This window comes from Nelumbo nucifera, chromosome 3 (assembly GCF_055504915.1).
Source record: "Nelumbo nucifera cultivar China Antique chromosome 3, China Antique-T2T, whole genome shotgun sequence".
Classification (NCBI taxonomy): Eukaryota; Viridiplantae; Streptophyta; class Magnoliopsida; order Proteales; family Nelumbonaceae; genus Nelumbo; species Nelumbo nucifera.
In genome coordinates, this window is record NC_142651.1 from 41,605,478 (window position 1) to 41,626,700 (window position 21,223).

Below are 21,223 nucleotides of genomic sequence, written 5' to 3' on the forward strand. Positions count from 1 at the left end.
TTAGTATCTTGTCCCTTTTCTGCAGACCTTTGGGCTTGGCTACTTTCGTTGTTTGGGAGTAGTTGGAGTCTACCAGCAGAAGTTCACATGCTCTTCAACCATTCTACCTTTTATTGGCCTACAAAAATAGGGAGAATTATGTGGAGATGTGCTCGTGCTGCCTTGATTTGGACTCTTTGGGAAGAAAGGAATATTAGAATTTTTCAAGAAAATGAAAGAAGCAGTCAGGAATTGAAAGACTGTGTGTTAAATAGGGCAATACCTTGGCTGAAGACCTTGGAAATCTTTCATCAATTCTCTTTTAATGACCTTTGGAGAAATTAGTCAATAATAGCGAGGTGTTCATCCCTAAAGGACAAATCAATTACAAGCTTGTCTCCTCCATCCGAAGGCTCACTGAAGTTGAACTTTGATGGAAATAGTATGGGTAATCCAGGATTATCTGGAATGGGGGGTGCTTTAAGAAATGAGAAGGGAGAGATTTTGTTGCTCTACTCAGGTCCCTTGGGAATTGGGGACTCCATCAGGGCAGAACTTTTAGCTGCTGTACAAGGGGTGCAATTTGCAAACCAGTTGGGGGTACAACACCTAACAATCGAGGAGGATTCTAAAGTGGTGTTGGGTTGGTTGAAAAATCCTGAAGAGGTTATGTGGCGTTACAAGAATGAAATGAAGAAATTTAGTTGGTTGACAAGGAATATGTTGGTAATTGTACAATGGGTGGGGAGATCAGCAAATACTTTGTTAGATGTGTTAGCTAAGCAAGGGGTAAATAGGGAAGAATTGTTTTGGGCTCAGTTGTGATTCTTGCTTTTCTTTCCTAGCTTACTTGTAAGATTCAAGGAGGGGCTGCAGCTCGCGCCTCTCCTTGGGATGTTGTATGAACTCACTCTAAATCTGCTTTTGAATTAATAAATTTATTATCATTCATAAAAAAAAAGAAAAGATTGAAACATACTCGACTTATTTTCCTTCAATAAGATGGCATTGACACTAGGAATGTGTTTGAACATGTCGCCTGCAATCCGGTCGACCTCAGGGTAATCAGGAAAGTCGGCAATGACATGAGGTAGATCATAAGTTCTCTGAGGGTGAGGGGGCCGCCATGGATGGTAGCATTTGATGCCACAGGGGAGGACGGAAACCACGGACATAGATTCACCATTAAAGCAGTAAGGTATTTTCCATCATGGATTCACCGTTTGGTGCCACAGGGGAGGACGAAAACTACGGGCATAGATTCTCCATTATTGCTTTAATGGGGAATCCCAATCTTCCAATCAATTCGGTTATATTTACCCCCACCACTTACTGCTTTAATGGTGGATCCCAACCGACAACTGCAGCAATGACGGAAAATACCTTGGGGGAGAAGCACCGGCATACGATGACGGGAAATACCTTTCAAATCGGAATTGTTCATTAGTTGGGTTTTATTTTGAAGTTTAGGGAATAGTGGAGGGCAAATTCGACATTTTGTTTCTTTCCGTTAGCACTTAACGGTTGTCAACTTTTAGAAACAGTAATGGTAGTTTAAGACAATATGTAAACAATAAGGGTACAGTTAGTCAATTTCGCAAATAGTAAGGGTAATTTAAGAGATTTACCCTAAAAACTAAGATTTAACTTCATGTTTAAAAGATTTTTGAGCTATCTCAAAGTGGTAATGATGCCTATTAGGTGTGTAATAAAACTACTACTCCACATATCTAAAATATTGTCACCAACTTATAACATTATCTCTTGTACTCTACAACAGCACAGCAGTAGCTTTCATTGGGGAATATGTTGATTCTAGTAATATTTTGTGTCGGTGCACAACTGCACATGGAAATAGAAACATGTCCTTGAAATATTAGGAAATTTATGGGCATTTTAAACCATGCTCAAAGCTGATGGAAATGGTTTTGGCCTCTTAGAGGGCATATAAGGGACACAAACTCAATAGAAACAGAAGTCGAAGCCCTTCCTATGAGTACTAGAATCAAATAATATGGCTTAGTTCTTCAATAATGGAGGGTGATTTTTGCAATTGCTTGTGGTTCCAAAGCATGGAAAGTGGCCATTGTTGACCAGGTAGCCTAACCCAAGAGGGGGAGGGGGTGAATTGGGTTCTATTGATTTCCCCCAACTAAAGCTTTCTAAAGTTCAAAAGCTAAAAGTTATACAGATAATAGAGAGCAGTAATGTAAAGTGCTTGTGTGATAAATTATAGCAGTGTGAATAATTAACATAAATAAACTTAAAGAACTGCAAACAATCAAGAGAATACACAAGATTTATAGAGGTTCGGCCAACCCAGGCCTATGTCCTCTCCCCAGGCATACCACTTGAGAATTTCCACTAATTCAACTGGATTTCCTAGGCGCTAGCAAAACCTTTACAACTAGTTGGACTTCCCAAGTGGCAACAATTACACTTCCCAGGTGCCAACAAAATCTTTAACTATATAGACTTACTGGTGCTATCCCAACCTTTCCAGTGTTCAATCTTTGAACACTCAACAACCATCAGCTAGATATTATTAGCTAAACAATTACAATAGATATAAATAGTTTAAATCACAAAAATAATGCCTCTTACTAGGAAGATATGAAATACAAAACAAACTATTCAAATTCAAGAATGGGCATAAACAAATATGGGCTAAATGCCCTTGAAGAGACTTAATATTTTTGGAGAGAATCAATGAGGTACAAATTAGCTTTTTAAAGCTTTTCCTCCTCTAAGGATAAAAACTCTTTTAGCTCAGAATCTCTTCAAATAAAGTTGCTTTCTTGCTATTTCTCTTTTTTCTCTTTTCACTACATAACTCAATTCACTTCTTTGAGATTTTCATCTCAAGCTTATGTATATATAGCATGGATAATGGTTAGAGAGCTTGTGACTGTTACAGATCTGTTGGGAAGGGATTAAACCATTTGTATAAATGTTTAGAGTTTGCTCCTAACAAGATTGAAGGCTTACCAGAAGTCTCTTCGGAGACATCTGATTAAATTGGAACGATACAGAGAAGATTGAAGGCTTACCAGAAGAAGAAAAGAGTCGTTGAGCCTTCAAATAGTCAAAAATTTCTTGTTCGTTGTGAAGTAGTTGACTGCTTCAATTCTATGAGTAGGTAGTTGAGTGCTGGGTTTTGGTAGTTGACTACTACTTGGAAGAGAATCGTCTCTTTGGTAGCTGACTATTACCTCTTGGTAGTTGACTACTAAGTGTATCAAGTTCTCGGCTGTTAGATATAGTTGAATACCTCTGTTACAATAGTCAACTACTGACCTTGTAACACCAGACTCAACTGACACGGTCACGGGTAGTCGACTACTGCCTCATGGGTAGTCAACTCACTGATACCAGTCTTGGGTTGGCTACTACCTTATGGGCAGTCGGCTAATGACTATGTCCCACCTTAGAAACTTCAAGTAGGTGGCTCCAAATATTTGGGAGTTGACTCCTTAGGCCTCCACATTTAGGATTTCACACTTAAGCTCAGTATAGTGTTTGGGGAAATCCTAGCCATTTAATTATTGGTCTCTAAGGTCTTGGTCAAACTGAGGTCAGTCAATTAAGCCCATTTTGTGTGCACTTCTTGCAAATGATTACATTAAGTCCTAAAAAGAAATAAACACAAATTGGAAGCACTAGAACTTGATGTCTTTATCATCAAAACACTTAGGGACAACAGCCATAGCATCTAGTTCAACTCTTAAATGAGATTTATGAAGTTTTGGTCAGCACTGCAGTTAATATTTGATGGATTCTTAGGGAGGGAGATGGATTGCACTGCTGATGTGTTGCATATTCGGGGTATAACAGCATTTCTCTTCCCACATGATTTTTCTTTTTTCTTTTGGTTCTGGATAGAACTTTGGGTCCTTGCAAGACAATATATACATGTTACCTTCTGTCACAAGAAAAATTAAAACAAGTTTATAGTTTTATTTACATCTCTAGAACATTTGCTAAGTGAACGTTATTGACATGACTAGTATGCATATTGTCAGAAGCTTTTAAGGCTTATGTTGATTATTCTCATAGACAATACTTTTTTCAGGTTTGGTGCAATCTTCAACATGGCACGACTTCTCCTGGACGATTTCAGAGGTGGATTTGAGAAGGGACCATGGTGGCAACGCCTGTTGGATGGTTATAGTATTACTACATGGTTGGTGGTATTAAATCTAGGGTCTACTGGTTTGCTAGTGTCTTGGTTAATGAAGTATGCAGATAATATTGTTAAGGTTAGTTGTTACTCTCTTTTCTTGTAATGTTTCGTGTCCAGGTATTTGCGTCATGCACCCATAGTATGGGCCATTCACACTAGGAACATGTCAATACAACATTTCTCTTTTTTCTATGGCCTAATCAAGGAATAAAATATTGACATGTATCATGGTTGCTGTTGTCCATATGAAATCAGTTGTTAGAGGTTCTTTTTAAGGATAAGTTTTAGTGCAAAAAAGGGGAAGGATGCACATGAGAAGATGTACAAATTGAAACACCATCACCCCCCAAAAAAAACCACCCTCCTCAAATTTACAAAGGAATAATGCTATCACAAGAAATTGGTTAAGGCCAAGTTTGAAAGTGCTTATTTGAAAAATAAGTGCTTAAAAACAAGTGCTTATTCTAATGAGCACTTATTTTAAATAGGGGTAGTATAGGTAGTTTTAAAATGACGTGGTGAGCCAAGATAGGCCAGAAAGGAAATAAATACTTGTTGAACAAGCACTTAAAAAATAAGCCCAAAGTTTGGGCTTCTCAAATAAGTGCTTATTCTGAGAATAATCACTTATTTTGGGCTTATTTCCCAAACACAAATAAGTGCTTATTGATGTGGTCCCAGCCCAAATAAGTGCTTATTCGAATAAGCACTTATTTTTAAGCACCCCCAAATTTGACCTGAAAAAAAAAACACAGGAAATAACATTTTGAGTGTTTTAGGGGCTGTTTAGTTCTGTTGCCGTTTATCTCATAAACATTTTGTAAGGCACTTTTATTGAAAAACAAGAAAAGTTATTGAGAAATGTTTATTAGCATTTTTGACAACTAGGTGCCATTAGGCGCCACATGTGCCAAACAGTGAAAAAATGCCTTACCATTGGGGGAAACCCCAATTGATAGCTCTTACATAACCCGAGAAAAATGTATTCTTGATAAACAGCTTAACCAAACAAAATTTTAAGATCCATTGGGGAGAAACGCCTATGTAGCACTGAGCTGGTGCCGATTATTTGATAAGCAGCAATGGAACCAAACACCATCTTAGTGTAGGAACTTCTATGATCTATTGCAAGTGGAAGGATCTAGAAGAGCCAAGGGAAGACCAAAAAGGACATGGGCTGAAGCAGTAAGAAATGACTTCATCGTCATCATCATCTAAGCCTTGTCCTATCTATATGGGGTTGGCTACATGAATCCTATTTTGCCATTCTGTTCTGTTTAGTGCCATATCCATTGTTAAATTTTGAGTGCTTAAATAATTTTTTACTACTTAACCTATATCCTTTGGGTTGGCTACATTAATCCTGTTTTGTCATTCTGTTCTGCTGATCTTTTTTCTTATGAATAGCTGTTGTTCATCTTATTACTGCAAGGAAAATACAAAACACAATTTTACACACCCAGGAGGTAGCTAGCCTTGGCTACCTCCCTCTTGGTTTAATTGCATCTCTCTTTACATACAGCTGTTCATATTTCCTGCAATGATATTGTCTGACACCTTGTGTCTACATAGGGTTTGCTTATTGATATTGATTGGGAAAAATCTATAGCTCTGTCTGAGAAAGGCATTTTTCTTTTGCCACATAGATTTAACCAATGACTGCTGTTCTAACCTATCTTGAAAACCAAAGAAATAAGTCTTTCCCTTTTCCTGCCAGTGCTGTTATAAACAATTTGATTCATCTACTATTATCTTTTTGGGGGGTTTCAGGTATACTCCACATCAATGGCTATGCTACTGACAATGATTTTATCTGTATACCTCTTCAATTTCAAGCCTACATTGCAGGTAAAAAAAAATTTCATGATTCAATAGTTGTAAATTCCTTAAAAAATTCTTTTTATCTACCTCATATTGCTATTTTTAACTGTCACATTTCTCTCACTATATGGTTTCTTAAACACAAGTAGCTCAACCTATGGTTTTAATCAATCTAGTCAGATAATGGCGGAATCCACCTTTTTGTCCTTTTTTTTATCATAACTTCAGCAATTTCATTAAAAATATAAAGGTAAAGATAGATACAGAAAGTATACTGTAAAAAGACTGGGCCGAATGGGCCCTAGTATCTTCTCTTGTAATGTCTTTTCTTTTATTGTTGGCTAATGGGCCTGCTATTTCTTTTTTTTTGTTTAATCTCTTTTATGTTACTGCCTAGCTGGCCGCCCACTTAAGGGCATACTTGTCATTACTCTAACTTTAAATTCTTAATAAAAAAAAGGGTTAGAGGAGAAAGGAGAGAGGATTCGATTTCTTCTTCTTCCTTCTCTTTTCGCCATCTTCTTCTCTTGTATTGCTGCTCTTACTTCTCTTCTTCTTTTTCTTCTAATCTACAAATTTACACCTAATATTTGAGGACTGATTTGCATCTTGGTATCAAAGCCAGGTCTATTTCTTCCTTTTTCCTTTTCTTCTTTTCCCATACACCCTTAGGTTAAGAGAGTGTATGGAGAGATAGGTTCTCTATAGTACAGAGGATCTCTAGCCTAGTTGGTAGAGGGTTTGGAGAGTTTAAATCTGGCTGGATATTGCCAAGAAGCGGTGCTGTTCTGTTGCTGCCCAAAACCCTAGCCGATTAGAGATTTTCGAAGGTACAGGTAAAGGTGAAGCTTGGGTGTGGCGGTTTGTGCTTGGGAGGTGTCTTGTGACTCCTAAAGGAGGGCGGTTCAGGTTTGGAAGAGATTGGGAAGGTCTGGTAGGAGCGACTGCATCTTCTCTCTTTCTCCCCAACAGCTGGATGGAGTAAAACCCTAGTTTTCAAGCATCTGGGTTCTGGTTTGACTTCAAGTAAGTTTATACAGACAAAATTTCTGGTTCTTTGATTTTTGTTTGATTAATGGAGCCATACGGAAGTGAGTTCAAGTAAGTGCCGGTTTCAGGCCTTGGCTCGGTAGATTCCGTTTTGACTGGTATAACCACAATTAAGCTAGATGGGACAAATTATCTTGCTTGGGCACAGTCTATAAGAACTTATGTATGTAGTAGAGGAAAACTCGGGTATCTCACAGGTAGTAAAGTGAAACCCGAAGAGACAGACCCTGAATTTGAAAAATGGATGCAAGAGAACTATACTGTCATAGGATGGTTGGTCAATTCTATGCAACCCCATATAAGTCAACACTATCTTTGGATGTCTTTAGCTAAGGAGATATGGGACAGTGTTACTGAGACCTATTCACAGAAATTGAATGTAGACAGAGTATATAAGTTGAAAAGTGATGTGAAGAACCTAAGATAGGGGGAGAAGAGTGTAGCAATCTACTACTCTATACTGAAATCCCTATGGAAGAAATTGATGTTATGGAAACAGTTGTATGGGAGAGTAAGAATGATGCTGAAATGTATAGGAAGTTGGTGGAGAGGTGTTTGAATTTCTCACTGGACTCAACCCTGAGTTTGACATCATCAGGCAAAATATCCTAGCCAGAGATGAGGTTACTCTTTCACAGGCATATGCTATGATAAGTAGTGAGGAGAGTAGGCGGCAGGTTCAGTTGCAAGGTCCACCTACAGAACACTTTGCACATGCTGGAATAAAGCCAAAGGGTCCTACTGAGAAAAAGGAGCAGATATGTGAATATTGCAAGAAACCGAGGCATACAAAGGACACTTGCTGGAAGCTTCATCCTGAGCTTCTCCCTGATAGGTTTAAGAATAACAACAGCTCTAAGAAGGGCAGTCAGGTAGGAAAGCCTAAGACAGCTAATGTTGCTACAGTACCTGAAGGAGGAAATAAGGAGAGTGAAGAGAAATCAACCATTGAGCAGTTGGCAGCAATGAAGGCGGATTTTGAAAAGTATGGGAGGCTCCTAAATCACTTGGAAGCTATGGTTTCTTCATCTCACCCTTCCAACAACACATCATCTTCATCAGCATTTGCTCACTCAGGTATTCGTGCTTCTGCAAATCATGCTTCAGTTTCAGGTAATCATAAAATCCCTTTGTTTATTGATTCCGGTGCATCAGACTATATGACCAGCCTGTCTAATCTCTTCTATTCATACCACCTTCTCTCTAGCAAAGAGAAATTATCCCTTGCTGATGGGTCTCTTGCTCCCATCTCTGGTAAAGGAGATATAAAGGCCTCTGACACCCTTTATTTATCATCTGTCCTTCATGTCCCTAAACTTAACATAAACCTTTTATCTGTTAGCAGCTTAACTAAATCCATGAATTGCAGCATAACCTTCTTTCCCACTCATTGTGTTTTTCAGGACCTGCAATCTCAGAGGATGATTGGGAGTGGCCATGAGGCGAATGGAATATACTTGCTGGACACACCGGATCGAGCTTTGGGACTACCTCATGGAGTTGCCTTAGAGTCAGTTTTGTCAGAGTCTCTGTTAACAAAATTTTGTTATGTCACTTTCGATTTGGTCAATTGTCATTTTCTGCTTTGAGTCATTTGTTTCCAGATATGTTTAAGGGAGTGTCTTTATCGAGTCTTCATTGTGAGTCGTGTGAACTGGCAAAGCATTGTAGACATTCCTATTCAGTAAGCAATAAAAGATCTCTTTCTCCTTTCCATATTGTTCACTTTGACGTGTGGGGGCCATATTATTTGCCAACTATGGGGGGTTACAGGTACTTTATCCTTTTTATTGATGACTATTTGCGCTACACTTGGATTTATCTCATGAAATCCAGGGATGAAGTACCAACTATTGTGCAAAAATTTCATGAACTCATCCTCACACAGTTTAACACGTATTAAAATATTCCGTTCTGATAATGCTAAGGAGTATTTTGAGAGAACCATCTCCACCTATCTTGAAACTTTTGGGGTTATTCATCAAAGTTCTTGTTCTTACACTCCACAACAAAACGGGGGTGGCGGAAAGGAAGAACAAACATGTGGTTGAAGTTGCCAGATCCCTCTTGTTTGCATCCCATGTTCCTATAAAATTTTGGGGAGATGCTGTTCTTACTGCTACTTTTTTTATCAACCGTATGCCCTCCCGGGTGAGGATATCTTTTCTCTTCCTCTTTGTGTTTTTGGGTGCACTTGCTATGTGCATATTCACAGTCATCAAAGGCACAAGTTTGAACCTAAGGCTCATAAATGTGTTTTTCTAGGATATGCTTCCACACAGAAGGATATTGCTGCTTTGATCCAGTTCGTGGCACCCGTTTTGTATCTCGGGATGTCACTTTTGCTGAGTTGACTCCTTTCTTTAGCATTCCTCCTGAGGGGGAGAAATCTGTTGAGCCCTTTGCTATGTCTCCAGCTATTCCTCTTCCCATTTCTCTTGAGTCCTATCATGAGGTGTCCACTTCTACCACTGGACCTACCTCCGATATTCCTATTCCTCCTCCACCTCATTCTCCTATAATTCCTCCTCCTCCTGTTCTCCAAAGGTGGTACCAAAGGCAGAGATTCAGACATGGGCAGGTTGTTTCCACTCCTTCAGAAGAGCCTCTTGCTCCTCCCATCATTCTTGAGGTAACAGGTCAGCCTTCTTCTGACCCATCTACAACTTTCCCAAACCTTGACCTTCTTATTGCTCTCCGCAAGGGCAAGCGGAAATGTACAACCCATTGTATCTCCAAACACCTGTCTTACAGCCTTCTCTCTCCTTCCTACTACTCTTTTCTTGCACTTGTTTCTTCCCATGTGATACCCAGGTCCGTACCGGAAGCCTTATCTCAACCTGAATGGAGGGATGCTATGATGGCTGAATTGGATGCTTTGCATAAGAACCATACTTGGGATATTGTTGACTTGCCTGAAGGAAAGGAACCAGTGGGTTGTAAATGGGTGTTCACCATTAAATATCACTCTGATGGCTCTATTGAGAGGTTTAAGGCTAGGTTGGTTGCTAAGGGCTACACTCAAATGTATGGCATTAACTATCTTGAGACATTTGCTCCAGTCGCTAAGATGACCTCAGTCAGGGTTTTGTTATCTCTAGCCGCTACTTTTGATTGGCCCCTACACCAGTTTGATGTTAAAAATGCCTTCTTGAATGGCGACCTGCATGAAGAAGTCTATATGTTTTTGCCTCTAGGGGTGTATGGGAAGGAAATGCAAGGCAAGGTGTGTAAACTGCAGAAATCTATTTATGGTCTCAAACAGTCTCCTCGGGCTTGGTTTGAGAGGTTTAGGGCTGCTCTTGTCTCCTTTGGCTACATACAAACTCAATCTGATCATACCCTGTTCTTGAAGAGAAATGGCTCTCTGGTGACCTTCTTGATAGTTTATGTTGATGATATTGTGGTCACGGGTAATGACACTCATGAGGTCAGTAAACTAAAAAGGTTTCTCAACTCTGAATTTGAGATCAAGGATTTGGGAGATCTTCGGTATTTTTTGGGCATTGAAGTTGCTAGATCTAAGGATGGTATCTTCATTTCTCAGCGTAAATATGTCCTTGACCTCCTTGTTGAGACTGGTAAACTTGGAGCTAAACCAATCTCCACTCCTATTGATCCTAATCATAAGCTTTCTGCTACAAATGGTGAGCTTTTATTTGATAAGGGGGTGTTTCAGAGACTGCTTTGGAAGTTGTTATATCCTTGCATGACTCGGCCAGATATTTCCTATGCAGTAAGTGTTATTAGTCAATTTATGCATTCTCCCAGAGATACTCATTTAGCTGCTGCAGAAAGGGTTCTGTGTTACTTGAAAGGTACTCCAGGGAAAGGTATTCTGTTTGCTAAACATGGACACATGAAGCTAGAAGCTTTCATTGATGTTGATTGGGTAGGGTGTATTGATGATAGGAGATCCACCTTAGGTTATTGTGCTCTGGTCGTTGGGAACATTGTGTCATGGAGGAGTAAGAAACAGTCTGTAGTTGGTAGATCCTCAGCTGAAGCAAAATACAGGGCAATGGCACATGGTGTGTTAGAATTACTATGGCTACGATCCCTTCTAGAAGAATTGGGCGTTGACTACGAGAAGCCAATGATGCTCTACTGTGACAACCAAGCGGCTATCAACATTGCACATAATCCTGTTCAACATGACAGAACTAAGCACATTGAGGTTGATAGACATTTTATAAGGGAAAGAGTTTCCTCAGGAGAAGTTTGTTTGCCATTCATCACATCAGACGAGCAATTGGCTGATATCTTGACCAAGGGAGTTCCAAGAGGGAAAATGACACACTATATAAGCAAGCTGGGCATGATTGACATCTATGCTCAACTTGAGGGGGAGTGTAAAGAGACTGGGCCGAATGGGACCTAGTATCTTCTCTTGTAATATCTTTTCTTTTATTGTTGGCTAATGGGCCTCTCATAATGGGCCTGTTATTTCTTTTTTTGTTTAATCTCTTTATGTTATTGCCTAGCTGGCCACCCACTTAAGGGCATACTTGTCATTACTCTAACTTTTATTCTTAATAAAAAAAGGGTTAGAGGAGAAAGGAGAGGGAATTCGATTTCTTCTTCTTCTTCCTTCTCTTTTCGCCATCTTCTTCTCTTGTATTGTTGCTCTTACTTCTCTTCTTCTTTTTCTTCTAATCTACAAATTTACACCTAATATTTGAGGACTGATTTGCATCTTATACAATACAACAAAGTCAATGTGAGACAAAAACTCGTCTCTCCCCTCCAGAGATCTATTTTACAGTTGTGCCCAGAACAGAGTCTCTCCCCTCCTATACCTGAAGGTCCAGGGTTTCCAAACTACTTCTATCAAAGTTAAGCTTAAGGAAGCCTTTTTCTAGTGGAGAGCAAATGATGGGCATTGGTCCAAGCATTATAAGACCCGTTCTTGCAAGAAGAAAGCCAGCAAATAGGTTCTGATTTGGCATGGGGAAGACTCTTGGGACTTGGACTGAGATGGTCCAGGTATTTTCGTCATTTTAACTGGTCCTGTGGGGGCCTGGGCTATAACATCTTGTTCCTCTAGCTTAGTAGGGCTTGTCTTTCAATTTTCAGTTTATTTGCATTAGTAGATAGAAAGTTATTGTGCTTCTTGATGCACAAGACAATGAGTAGCATTTTTCGTAATTATGGTGAACAGTATTCTGGGCCACACAAGTCACTCTATAAATAGATGTATTCTCTTCCTTTTGAAGCTAATAAATGAATGAATGAATGAATGAAGATTTCTTTAGAGCTCTCTTGCTGTATGGAGTGATTCCTACAAACCCTTGAGTGATTCTTTGGGATTTCTCTCCCTTTTCTCATCATCTACCCTCTCTCTCTCTCTCTCTCTCTTCCTCTCTCTTTCTGTCATTTGATAGTTTGTTCTATCCCTACTGCATCAGTTTAGTATCAGAGCATCAAGTTTCAAATGGCTCATTACCATGGAAAAAACATGAGAGGAAGATTAAGTGAACAAGCTAAAGAAGAGTTGTTTCTTGCATTTGTTAATCAAGTAGACACCCTAGAAGCTCAAGTCAAAGTGTTGATGGAAGACCAAGAAAGAAAAACAGCACTGGTGTTCCACATGGAGGAGCTGAAGCAAAGGGTTCTAACACCAATAACCTTGCTGGTCAACATGTGAACCACCCATTAAGGATTGCCATCAAGCCCCCAAGGTCTCGAACTCTACAAACTCAAGGTACTTTAAATGATTTATATGATGAGTTGATGGAGCATTCTAAGACTAATATCGATGACTATCAGGATGATATTACTAGTAAAGTGAAGATGAAGTTCATAGTTTTAGAGGTGATATCAATCCACAAGCTTTCTCCAATTGGTTGACAGAACTCGAGGAATACTTTGATTGGTTTGATATATCAGATGAGAGACGGGTTAAATTTGCTAAACTTAAACTTGTAGACCATGCAAAAGAATGGAGTGTGGAAAACAGATTACAGAATATGGGTAAGTGTCCTATCACCCATTAGAAAGATATGAAGCATTACTTGGAGGAGAAATGTTTTCCTAATGACTTCCAACATGCCCTTCATGATGAGATGATGACATTGAGGCAAGGCAGCTTATTTGTGTCTAAGTACATGCAAAAGTTTGATGAGCTTACTATTAGACGTCAGTCTACAGAAAGTGAGAAGCAAAAATTAGCCCGATTTTGGAATGGTTTAAGGGCTGATATTCAAAGGGAAATGATGGCTGCACAAGTTTATGATGTAGATGATGCTTTTTAGGTGGCTCTTAAAATAGAGAAGAGCTTGAAGCAAGTGAGTAGTAGGAGGTTTGGCATTCAAGCTGGGGAGGCAGCAACACATAAAGAGTTTAGATGAGGGTAGGGCCATTAGACCTATGTTGAACAAGAGAAGAGGAGAGGCGAGAGGACTGAGAGCCCAAAAGAATCCTCCAGGCGTGTGCAGTATGTTATTATTTATACTAGGCTGGTCGTACAACATAAAATATGAAGAAAATTACAAAAGTACCCTTGCGGTACTAAACATGTGTACAACAACATCTGTCAACACTCCCCCTCAAGTTGGGGCATAGATATCAATCATGCCCAACTTGTCACAGAGATCATGATGTTTGGAATGGTGTAGCCCTTTTGTAAAGATGTCTACAAGTTGGTTCTCAGAGTTGACATAGGGAGTACATACTTCACCTGTGATGACTTTCTCTCTGATAAAATGCTTGTCAACTTCGATGTGTTTTGTTCTATCATGTAGCACTGGGTTAGCAGCAATGTTTATAGCTGCTTTGTTATCACAGAATAGAGTCATAGGCTTGTCCACTGGGAAACCCAACTCACTCAACAGATTCTTTATCCACATACCTTCAGCTACTCCGTGAGCCATTGCATGATATTCAATTTCAGCACTGGATCTAGCCACCACATTTTGCTTTTTACTCCTGCATGTAACAAGGTTCCCTCCTATAAGGGTGCAGTAGCCACTAGTAGACTTTCTATCACTTTGAGATCCAGCTCAATCTGCATCTGTATAAACTTCAACTTTCAAATGCCCGTGCCTTTGAAATAACAAGCCAGCACCAGGAAACTTTTTTAGATATCGGAGGATTCTTTCTACTGCTTCAAGATGAGTGGACCTAGGTGCATGCATGAACTGACTGAGGACACCAACAACATAAGCAATGTCTGGGCGAGTCATAGAAAGATATAACAATCTCCCTACAAGCCTCTGAAACTGTTTCACATCCTTGAGAGGTCCACCTTGATTGTCACCTAATTTATAGTTGGGGTCAATGGGAGAGTCAACTGGCTTCACTCCCATCTTTCCAGTGTCCTGAAATAAATCTAGGACATTTCCTTTGGGAAATGAAGATACCCCTTTTTGATCGGGCAACTTCAATTCCAAGGAAGTATCTAGGAGGTCCTAGATCCTTCACTTCAAACTGAGTGACAAGGAAACCCTTCAACCTCTGGATTTCATCCTTCCAGTCACTAGTAACAATTATGTCATCCGCATATACTATTAAAGCAGCCATTTTACCTTCTCCTCTTTTCACAAACAGTGTGTGATTTGATTGACATTGCTTGTATTCTTTCTGCTGAACCAAGCTCTTGGTGATTGTTTCAGCCCGTATAAAGACTTCTTCAACTTGCACACTTTCTGTTCATTGCCTTGAGTCAAGAAACCAGGGGGTTGAATCATGTAAACTTCCTCTTCAAGATCACCATTCAAGAATGCATTCTTGATGTCAAGCTGATGTAGATCCCAATCCAGATTAGCAGCAAGAGAGAAAAGAACTCTAATGGAGTTCATCTTGGCAAAAGGGGCAAAAGTTTATGCATAATCAACTCCGTACACTTGAGTAAAACCCCTTTGCCACTAAGCGAGCTTTATACCTCTTCACCGTTCCTTCAGCCCTATGCTTGACAGTGAACACCCATTTACATCCAACTGGATCTTTTCCCTTAGGAAGATCTACAAGTTCCCATGTGCCATTTTTATGAAGGGCATTAATTTCTTCCTTCATGGCATCTGTCCATTCAGGTACCGAAAGAGCTTCTGCCACATTCTTGGGGATAGGGACACTGTCAATAGAGGTAAGGAAAGCACGAAATGTTCTCATAGGAAACAAAGTTGGAAATGGTATGTTTCGTGGTGCACAATCTAACACCTTTCCTGTGAGCAATAGGAAGGTCAAGGTCATTAGCAACAGAGGTATCAATTTCAATAGAATCAGGAACATCATTGGGAGCCAAGTTACCTGAGTGGGTATGATCCTCCTCCGAGGAGTTTGATGGCACTGGAGGTACAACTTCTAGATTCTCCACAGCTCTTGAATTTGGTTGGCCTTTGCGACGACGAAAGAAGACACGAAAAGGCGGAGGATCAGGAAGAAAAGGGAGCTGAACCAGTTTCTTCTCATGCCTACACTCCCCTTGAGGAGAAACAGGAAAGAAAGGCTCATCCTCAAAGAAGAAACATCCATGGAGACATAGAATTTCCGAGAAACATGATCAAAACAACAGTATCCCTTTTGAGTGAAGGAGTAACCAAGGAATATGCAAGGAATAGCACGAGAATCCAATTTCCCACGGGTGGGAGACAGATTTTGGACAAAGCACCGACAACCAAATACACGAGGAGGAATGGGAAGAAGGGCATACGGTTAATGAGGTAGGTAGAACAAAGAACAACCTCAAGCCAAAAACATTTGGGGACATTCATATGGAGTAGTAAACCCTGAGCCACTTCAAGGAGATGTCGGTTCTTCCGTTCAGCCACACCATTTTGTTGTGGTGTTCGGGCACAAGAGCTACGGTGAAGTGAACCACGCGAAGCAAAGAACTCCGTGAGATCACTATGAAAAAACTCTTTCGCATTGTCTGACTGAAAAATTTGGATTTCAGTCTAAAATTGAGTGAAGACCATCCGCTGAAAATCTTGGATAATTTTTGGTACTTCCTCCCTGGTTCACATAGGATAAACCCAAGTATATCTAGAATAATCATCAATGAGGGTAATAAAATACTTGTAACCACTCTCAGATGGTATAGTAACAGGGCCCCATACATCAGAATGAACAATGTGATAAGGAAATTCAAATTTACTATTTTTTTGAAGAAAATGAATTCTACAATGTTTACTTAACTGACACGTTTGACAAGAGAAATCTGAAACGGGCATTGACTTAAACAGTTCTGGAAATAAAACTTTTAAAGACTCAAAAGACAAATGACCAAGGCGACAATGCCATAAATAAACTTGACTCTTACAGGACTGACTCATAGACTCTGTTGTTAGACAGTTTTGTATGCCCTTAGCTTCAATAAGTTTAATGTATTTTTGATATTTAATGTAAATAAATAAAGTACATGTTTGATTCATGTTGTGTGGTATGCTTCTGTGTAAGACCCTAAAACTGGACACTTAATGAGACTTGCGTTAGTTTTAAATGTTCACAACCGTTGGATAAGTCTGAGGAGATTTATCCTGCCAAGGCTGAGACTGGTGTGCTGCCAACTGTTGGGGTGGCTTGTCTCAGCCACCAGGGTGAGACCCAAGGCACACGCAATGTAGGATTACTTGAACCCTTGAACCGGACCAGATTTCTAGTATTGCCCTGGACCTTGGAGATTGATAGGCAAAACTGGAAAGTTACACCTGACCCCTAGACCCGATTATGGTACTGCACTAGGTGTCGGATTGGGCTGTCTTTGATATGCCAATCAGTGAGATCCTTAGCGGGGGTCAAAACCTGGGTATGTTGGGACAGTCTGAGAATTCATTTGAGTGGGTGATCATAGTGACGGGATCAGCCCCTTTGTCGGACAAAGGTAATGATCGGGGATGCACTCTTTCTGAGTAGAGAGTGCAATACTGTTCCTTGCAGCCGAGGGAGAGGTCATCTCTTGTCAGGTAGTGCTTGATCATTATGGGCTGAGAGGTTAAGTGTAAGGCCATTTAGGATAATACCTGATGGGCTAATCTTGCATCTGCTCACAGTCCCTGGGTTTTTATAAGATGGCTTGGCCCAGGGACCACTTAGTGTAAGTGTTGGGCACATAGGGTCTATGTGATGGGCTCAGGGGGTTCACTGGGCTTTCCAGTGAATTCGGCTAGGCCTTGTTACAGAGGCTGGGCCGAACCCATGTGGCTGATGTGTAGATCAATGCTTGGGTCCCACGCCATACAAAGAAGCCCAACTGGGCAGCAGTTTGGAAGACTATTGAGCACTTAATACATATTGAGCCTAAAGCCCATTTCGATCTGGGCTGATTTGATCAGTCACTTAAAGGGGCGGATCTGAGATTAGGTTAAGCCCAAAAGCTGATCTAATCTGCAGATAAGATTAAGAGGAGTCCTAATCCAAATACAAATTTGGATAAGGGCAACTCCTAATATGATTAGGAGGTTTTCTTAATCATTAAGAAAGAGGAGGAAAACCTTAATTCGAATTACTTGAATTCAAACCCTAAGGGTTTTTAGCAGAACATCCTGCATTCTTGAGATAAGATCTCAGATAACCCTAGAGAAGAAAATAGCAGTTCGCCACCTTCTTCTCCAGCATTCTCCTCCAGCAACCGCCGCCACCTTTTCTGCCAATTTGAGTTCTCAGTTAGAGAAAATCAAGAAAGGTTCTTGATTGTTCGTGTGGTGCTCACAGTCTTTCATCAAGTTCTTCAGAAGAACCTAGTTCGTGGGACGAACACTGCTGGTTCGGCTCCATCATCACTGTGTCATCTTCAGTGGGAGATGATCTTGGGATCTTCTTTGGGCGTGAACACCAACTTTGGGAGATACTGCTTCTCTGGATCAGGTATAATCCCTCCCTTCTCTTTTGGTTCAAATTTGGTCTAGTTTGGTTCAAGTGGGATCCTTGAATTTTGATTATAAAATCAGGGAATGTGATTCCCAGTTGGAAGAAAGGTAGGAAATTTTTTAAATTCGCCCACCCATTCCGCAACAGTTTTGGCATCCATACGATGGATCCTACCATTCCTTTCATCTGTAACATGAAGACCAGCCTTATCTCCAGCATGTAAAGTCCATCAACCATACGTCCCCTACCAATCGTCCTCCCCGAGGCCAGATCCTGAATCACACAATGAGAAGGGAAAAAGGTCACTGAGCAGTTTAAGGAATTAGTAACACTACTAACAGAGAACAAATTAATGGGAAATTTTGGAACATGTAGGACATCAGAGAGGGTAAGGCCAAGGGAAAGAGAGATGGTTCCTTGACCAGCTATGGAAGTGTATGATCCATCAGCTAGTCTCACCTTGTCTCTTCCAGAAAGAAGGTGATAGGTTTGAAAGTAAGAGGACGTACCAGTCATGTGTTTTGATGCTCCAGAATCAATGATCCATGGAGAGTCAAGGGTGTGAGAAGCAACATGGAAAGCTGTGGCAGAGTTACCTGACGTAGATGCAAATGAGGTTGAGGGAGGAGCATCCATCTGACGAATTGCTCTACCATAGAGCTCTAAATGGTCACGGAAGGAATTCATAATATCCTCCCTCGGGTCAGATCCAAAGAGATGTGTCTGAGTCACATTGAGCCCATTTTGGTTTCCCATGAAGATCCCAATAGGTATCTCTGGTGTGTCGGGGTTTCTGGCAATGAGTGCACCACAATTTGTCCTTATCTTCCGTTTTTTTCTGGAGATCTCCTTTCCTGGAAGAAGATCTCACACTAGTAGAGACACCCCCTTTTGCTGCCAACACAACTGCATCCCCACAAGGGCTGTTCATCAAATTCCTTCTGTTCTCTTCAGATTGTACAAGAGCATAAACTTCCTAAACTGATGGAAGATCCTTAGAAATGAGAATCTGTACTCTGATAGATTCATACATAGGATTTAGACCAAGTAAGAAGGCAAACAATCTTTGCTGGGAGACAAGTTTCTTGTACAATTTTGCATCCTCGTCACACTTCCAATCCACATTCTGGTAATGGTCCAACTCCTTCCAGACAGAAGTCAAGTCAGAGTAATATACTGATAAACACCTCTCCCCCTGTCTACAAGTAGACGATTCTGCCTACAGTTGATAGATCTTGGCATAGTGTCGCAATTCTGAATATGTAGATTTTGCTTGTTCCCAAATCTCATTTGCAGTTTCAGCCCACATAAAATTCTTCCTTATTTGAGGATGCATGGAGACCAAGAGCCAAGACATAACCATACTGTTCTCCCGATTCCATCTATCATATTCAGCACTCCCAGAGTGTGCTTCTTTAATTCTCCCATTAATATTAGCCTCTCTCCCCTTGCACTGATGTATAACTTGATCCCTCTTGACCACTCTAGGTAATTTAAACCATCAAGAGGAACAACAGCCATAGGAAAGGATAGGTCACCACCCCCACTCATTCCATTCAGCATTGAAGAAACTCCAGATGTGGCTGAATCTTCACCACTCATGACTTCAGGTTTAAAAAAAACAGCACCCAAAGAAGGAGCACTGCCTCACAGAGTTGTTACAGAAGGCACCAGGCACTTCCTGACCTTCAGTCCACTAAAAAGACTGCTATTGCAGCACACAAACAGGTCCTTATGACCTATGGTTTCATAGGGATCCAAGAACAAACACTGCTGTTGCAGCACGTAAACAAGGTCTGTATGACCTACGGTTTTACAGGAATCCAAAAGGCAAACACTGCTGTTGCAGCACATAAACAGGTCTGTATGACCTACGGTTTTACAGAGATCATACGACCCCACAACAGAATGGAAGGAGCAAGGTGAAGTTCACCACACACCTAATCGGCAGACCTGGAACAGTGCCAACTTCAGGGCAGCCGAACAGTCAATGAGATCAAAGTAAAAGAAAGAGCTACTTCAGTCCATCAACAGGGTAGCCGAACAGCAGTAACACAAAAAAGAATACCTCAGTCGAATATTAGGGCATCAACAGTCCATCAATGGGTGCACAGAAACACAAAAAAAAAATTTCAGTTGAATACCAGGGCACCCGAACAGTAGATTAATAGTAGATAATACCTTCTTGAACATCAGATGATAGCCTCTCTATAAACCAGAACTTTCTCTACGCTGGAAGATGAAAAGTCAGGCAGACTTCTTTGAGCATCAGATAGAAAAACTCTCTATAAACCAGAACTCTTTTCTATGCTAGAAGATGAAAAGTCAGGCAGGCATCTTCTTGCTTAAGGTCGAACAGCAGATGGATACAGATGGGAGATGAAGAGACTGACTGCTTGACATTGGAAGATGAACATATCAGATTTGCTTGACATCACCCTTCAGGCCTGGACGACTTGCTCTGATACCATGTTGAACAAAAGAAGAGAAGAGAAAGAGAGGAGAGGCGAGAGGACTGAGAGCCCAAAAGAATCTTCCAAGCGTGTGCAGTATGTTATTATTTACACTAGGCTGGTCGTACAACATAAAATATGAAGAAAATTACAAAAGTACCCTTGCGGTACTAAACATGTGTACAACATCTGTCAACAACCTACATCTCATAATACTGTTCCAATAAGGTCTGATGGTTCCAAGTATCAAGGAGATGACAACAAGGGGAAGAATATCATGGTTGATACTAATAAAAGGGGAACAACAGAAAATACTTGTTTCAAGTGTGGTAGAAAGGGCCACTATGCATTTCAATGCCCCAATAAAAATCTACACATAAGGTGTGAGAAGGAAGGACAAGTGGAAGATGACGAGGCCTTGATGAAGAAGAGTACACTGGGTCTGAACATGAAGAAGATGACATCAATCTTGTTGGAGTTGTTAGATGTATTTTAGCATCCTCTAAAGAAGAAAAAAAAGAAGATTGGCTTCGTACAAAAATGTTCCTCACCTTTGTCAAGAGCGGAGACAATCTTTGAAAGATAATAATTGATGGTGGTAGCAACATGAATGTGGTTTCCGCAGCAACTGTTGAAAGGCTCAATCTAGTTGCACAACCTCATCCTCAACCATACAAAATTGCCTAGTTAAACAAAATGACACTTAAGGTAGAACAAAGAGCTCTTGTTTCTATTTCCTATGGGTCTTATGTTGATGATATTTGGTATGATATTGTTCCTATGAATGTTACACATATTCTATTAGGCCAACCATGGATTTACGATAGGGATGCATACCATTGTGGGAAAGAAAACACATTACTTTCTATTTAATGGAAAGAGTATTGTTATGAAACCTATGTCACTTGATGAGATCAAGAAGCATACCAAG

The 21,223-nt window shown here is 40.4% G+C and overlaps 1 protein-coding gene across 9 annotated transcripts in view; it reads left to right on the top strand.

Annotated features, from left to right (window-relative positions):
• Nucleotides 1-21,223, top strand: part of LOC104603952 (CMP-sialic acid transporter 1-like) — a 54,190-nt gene that overhangs the window by 17,724 nt on the left and 15,243 nt on the right. For all 9 annotated transcript variants that reach the window (XM_088900896.1, XM_010268133.2, XM_088900897.1 and 6 more), the window contains 2 exons: nt 4,052-4,238; nt 5,933-6,010. In XM_088900896.1, the coding sequence (XP_088757022.1) occupies nt 4,052-4,238; nt 5,933-6,010 (265 nt within the window). The remainder of the gene's footprint in view (nt 1-4,051; nt 4,239-5,932; nt 6,011-21,223) is intronic.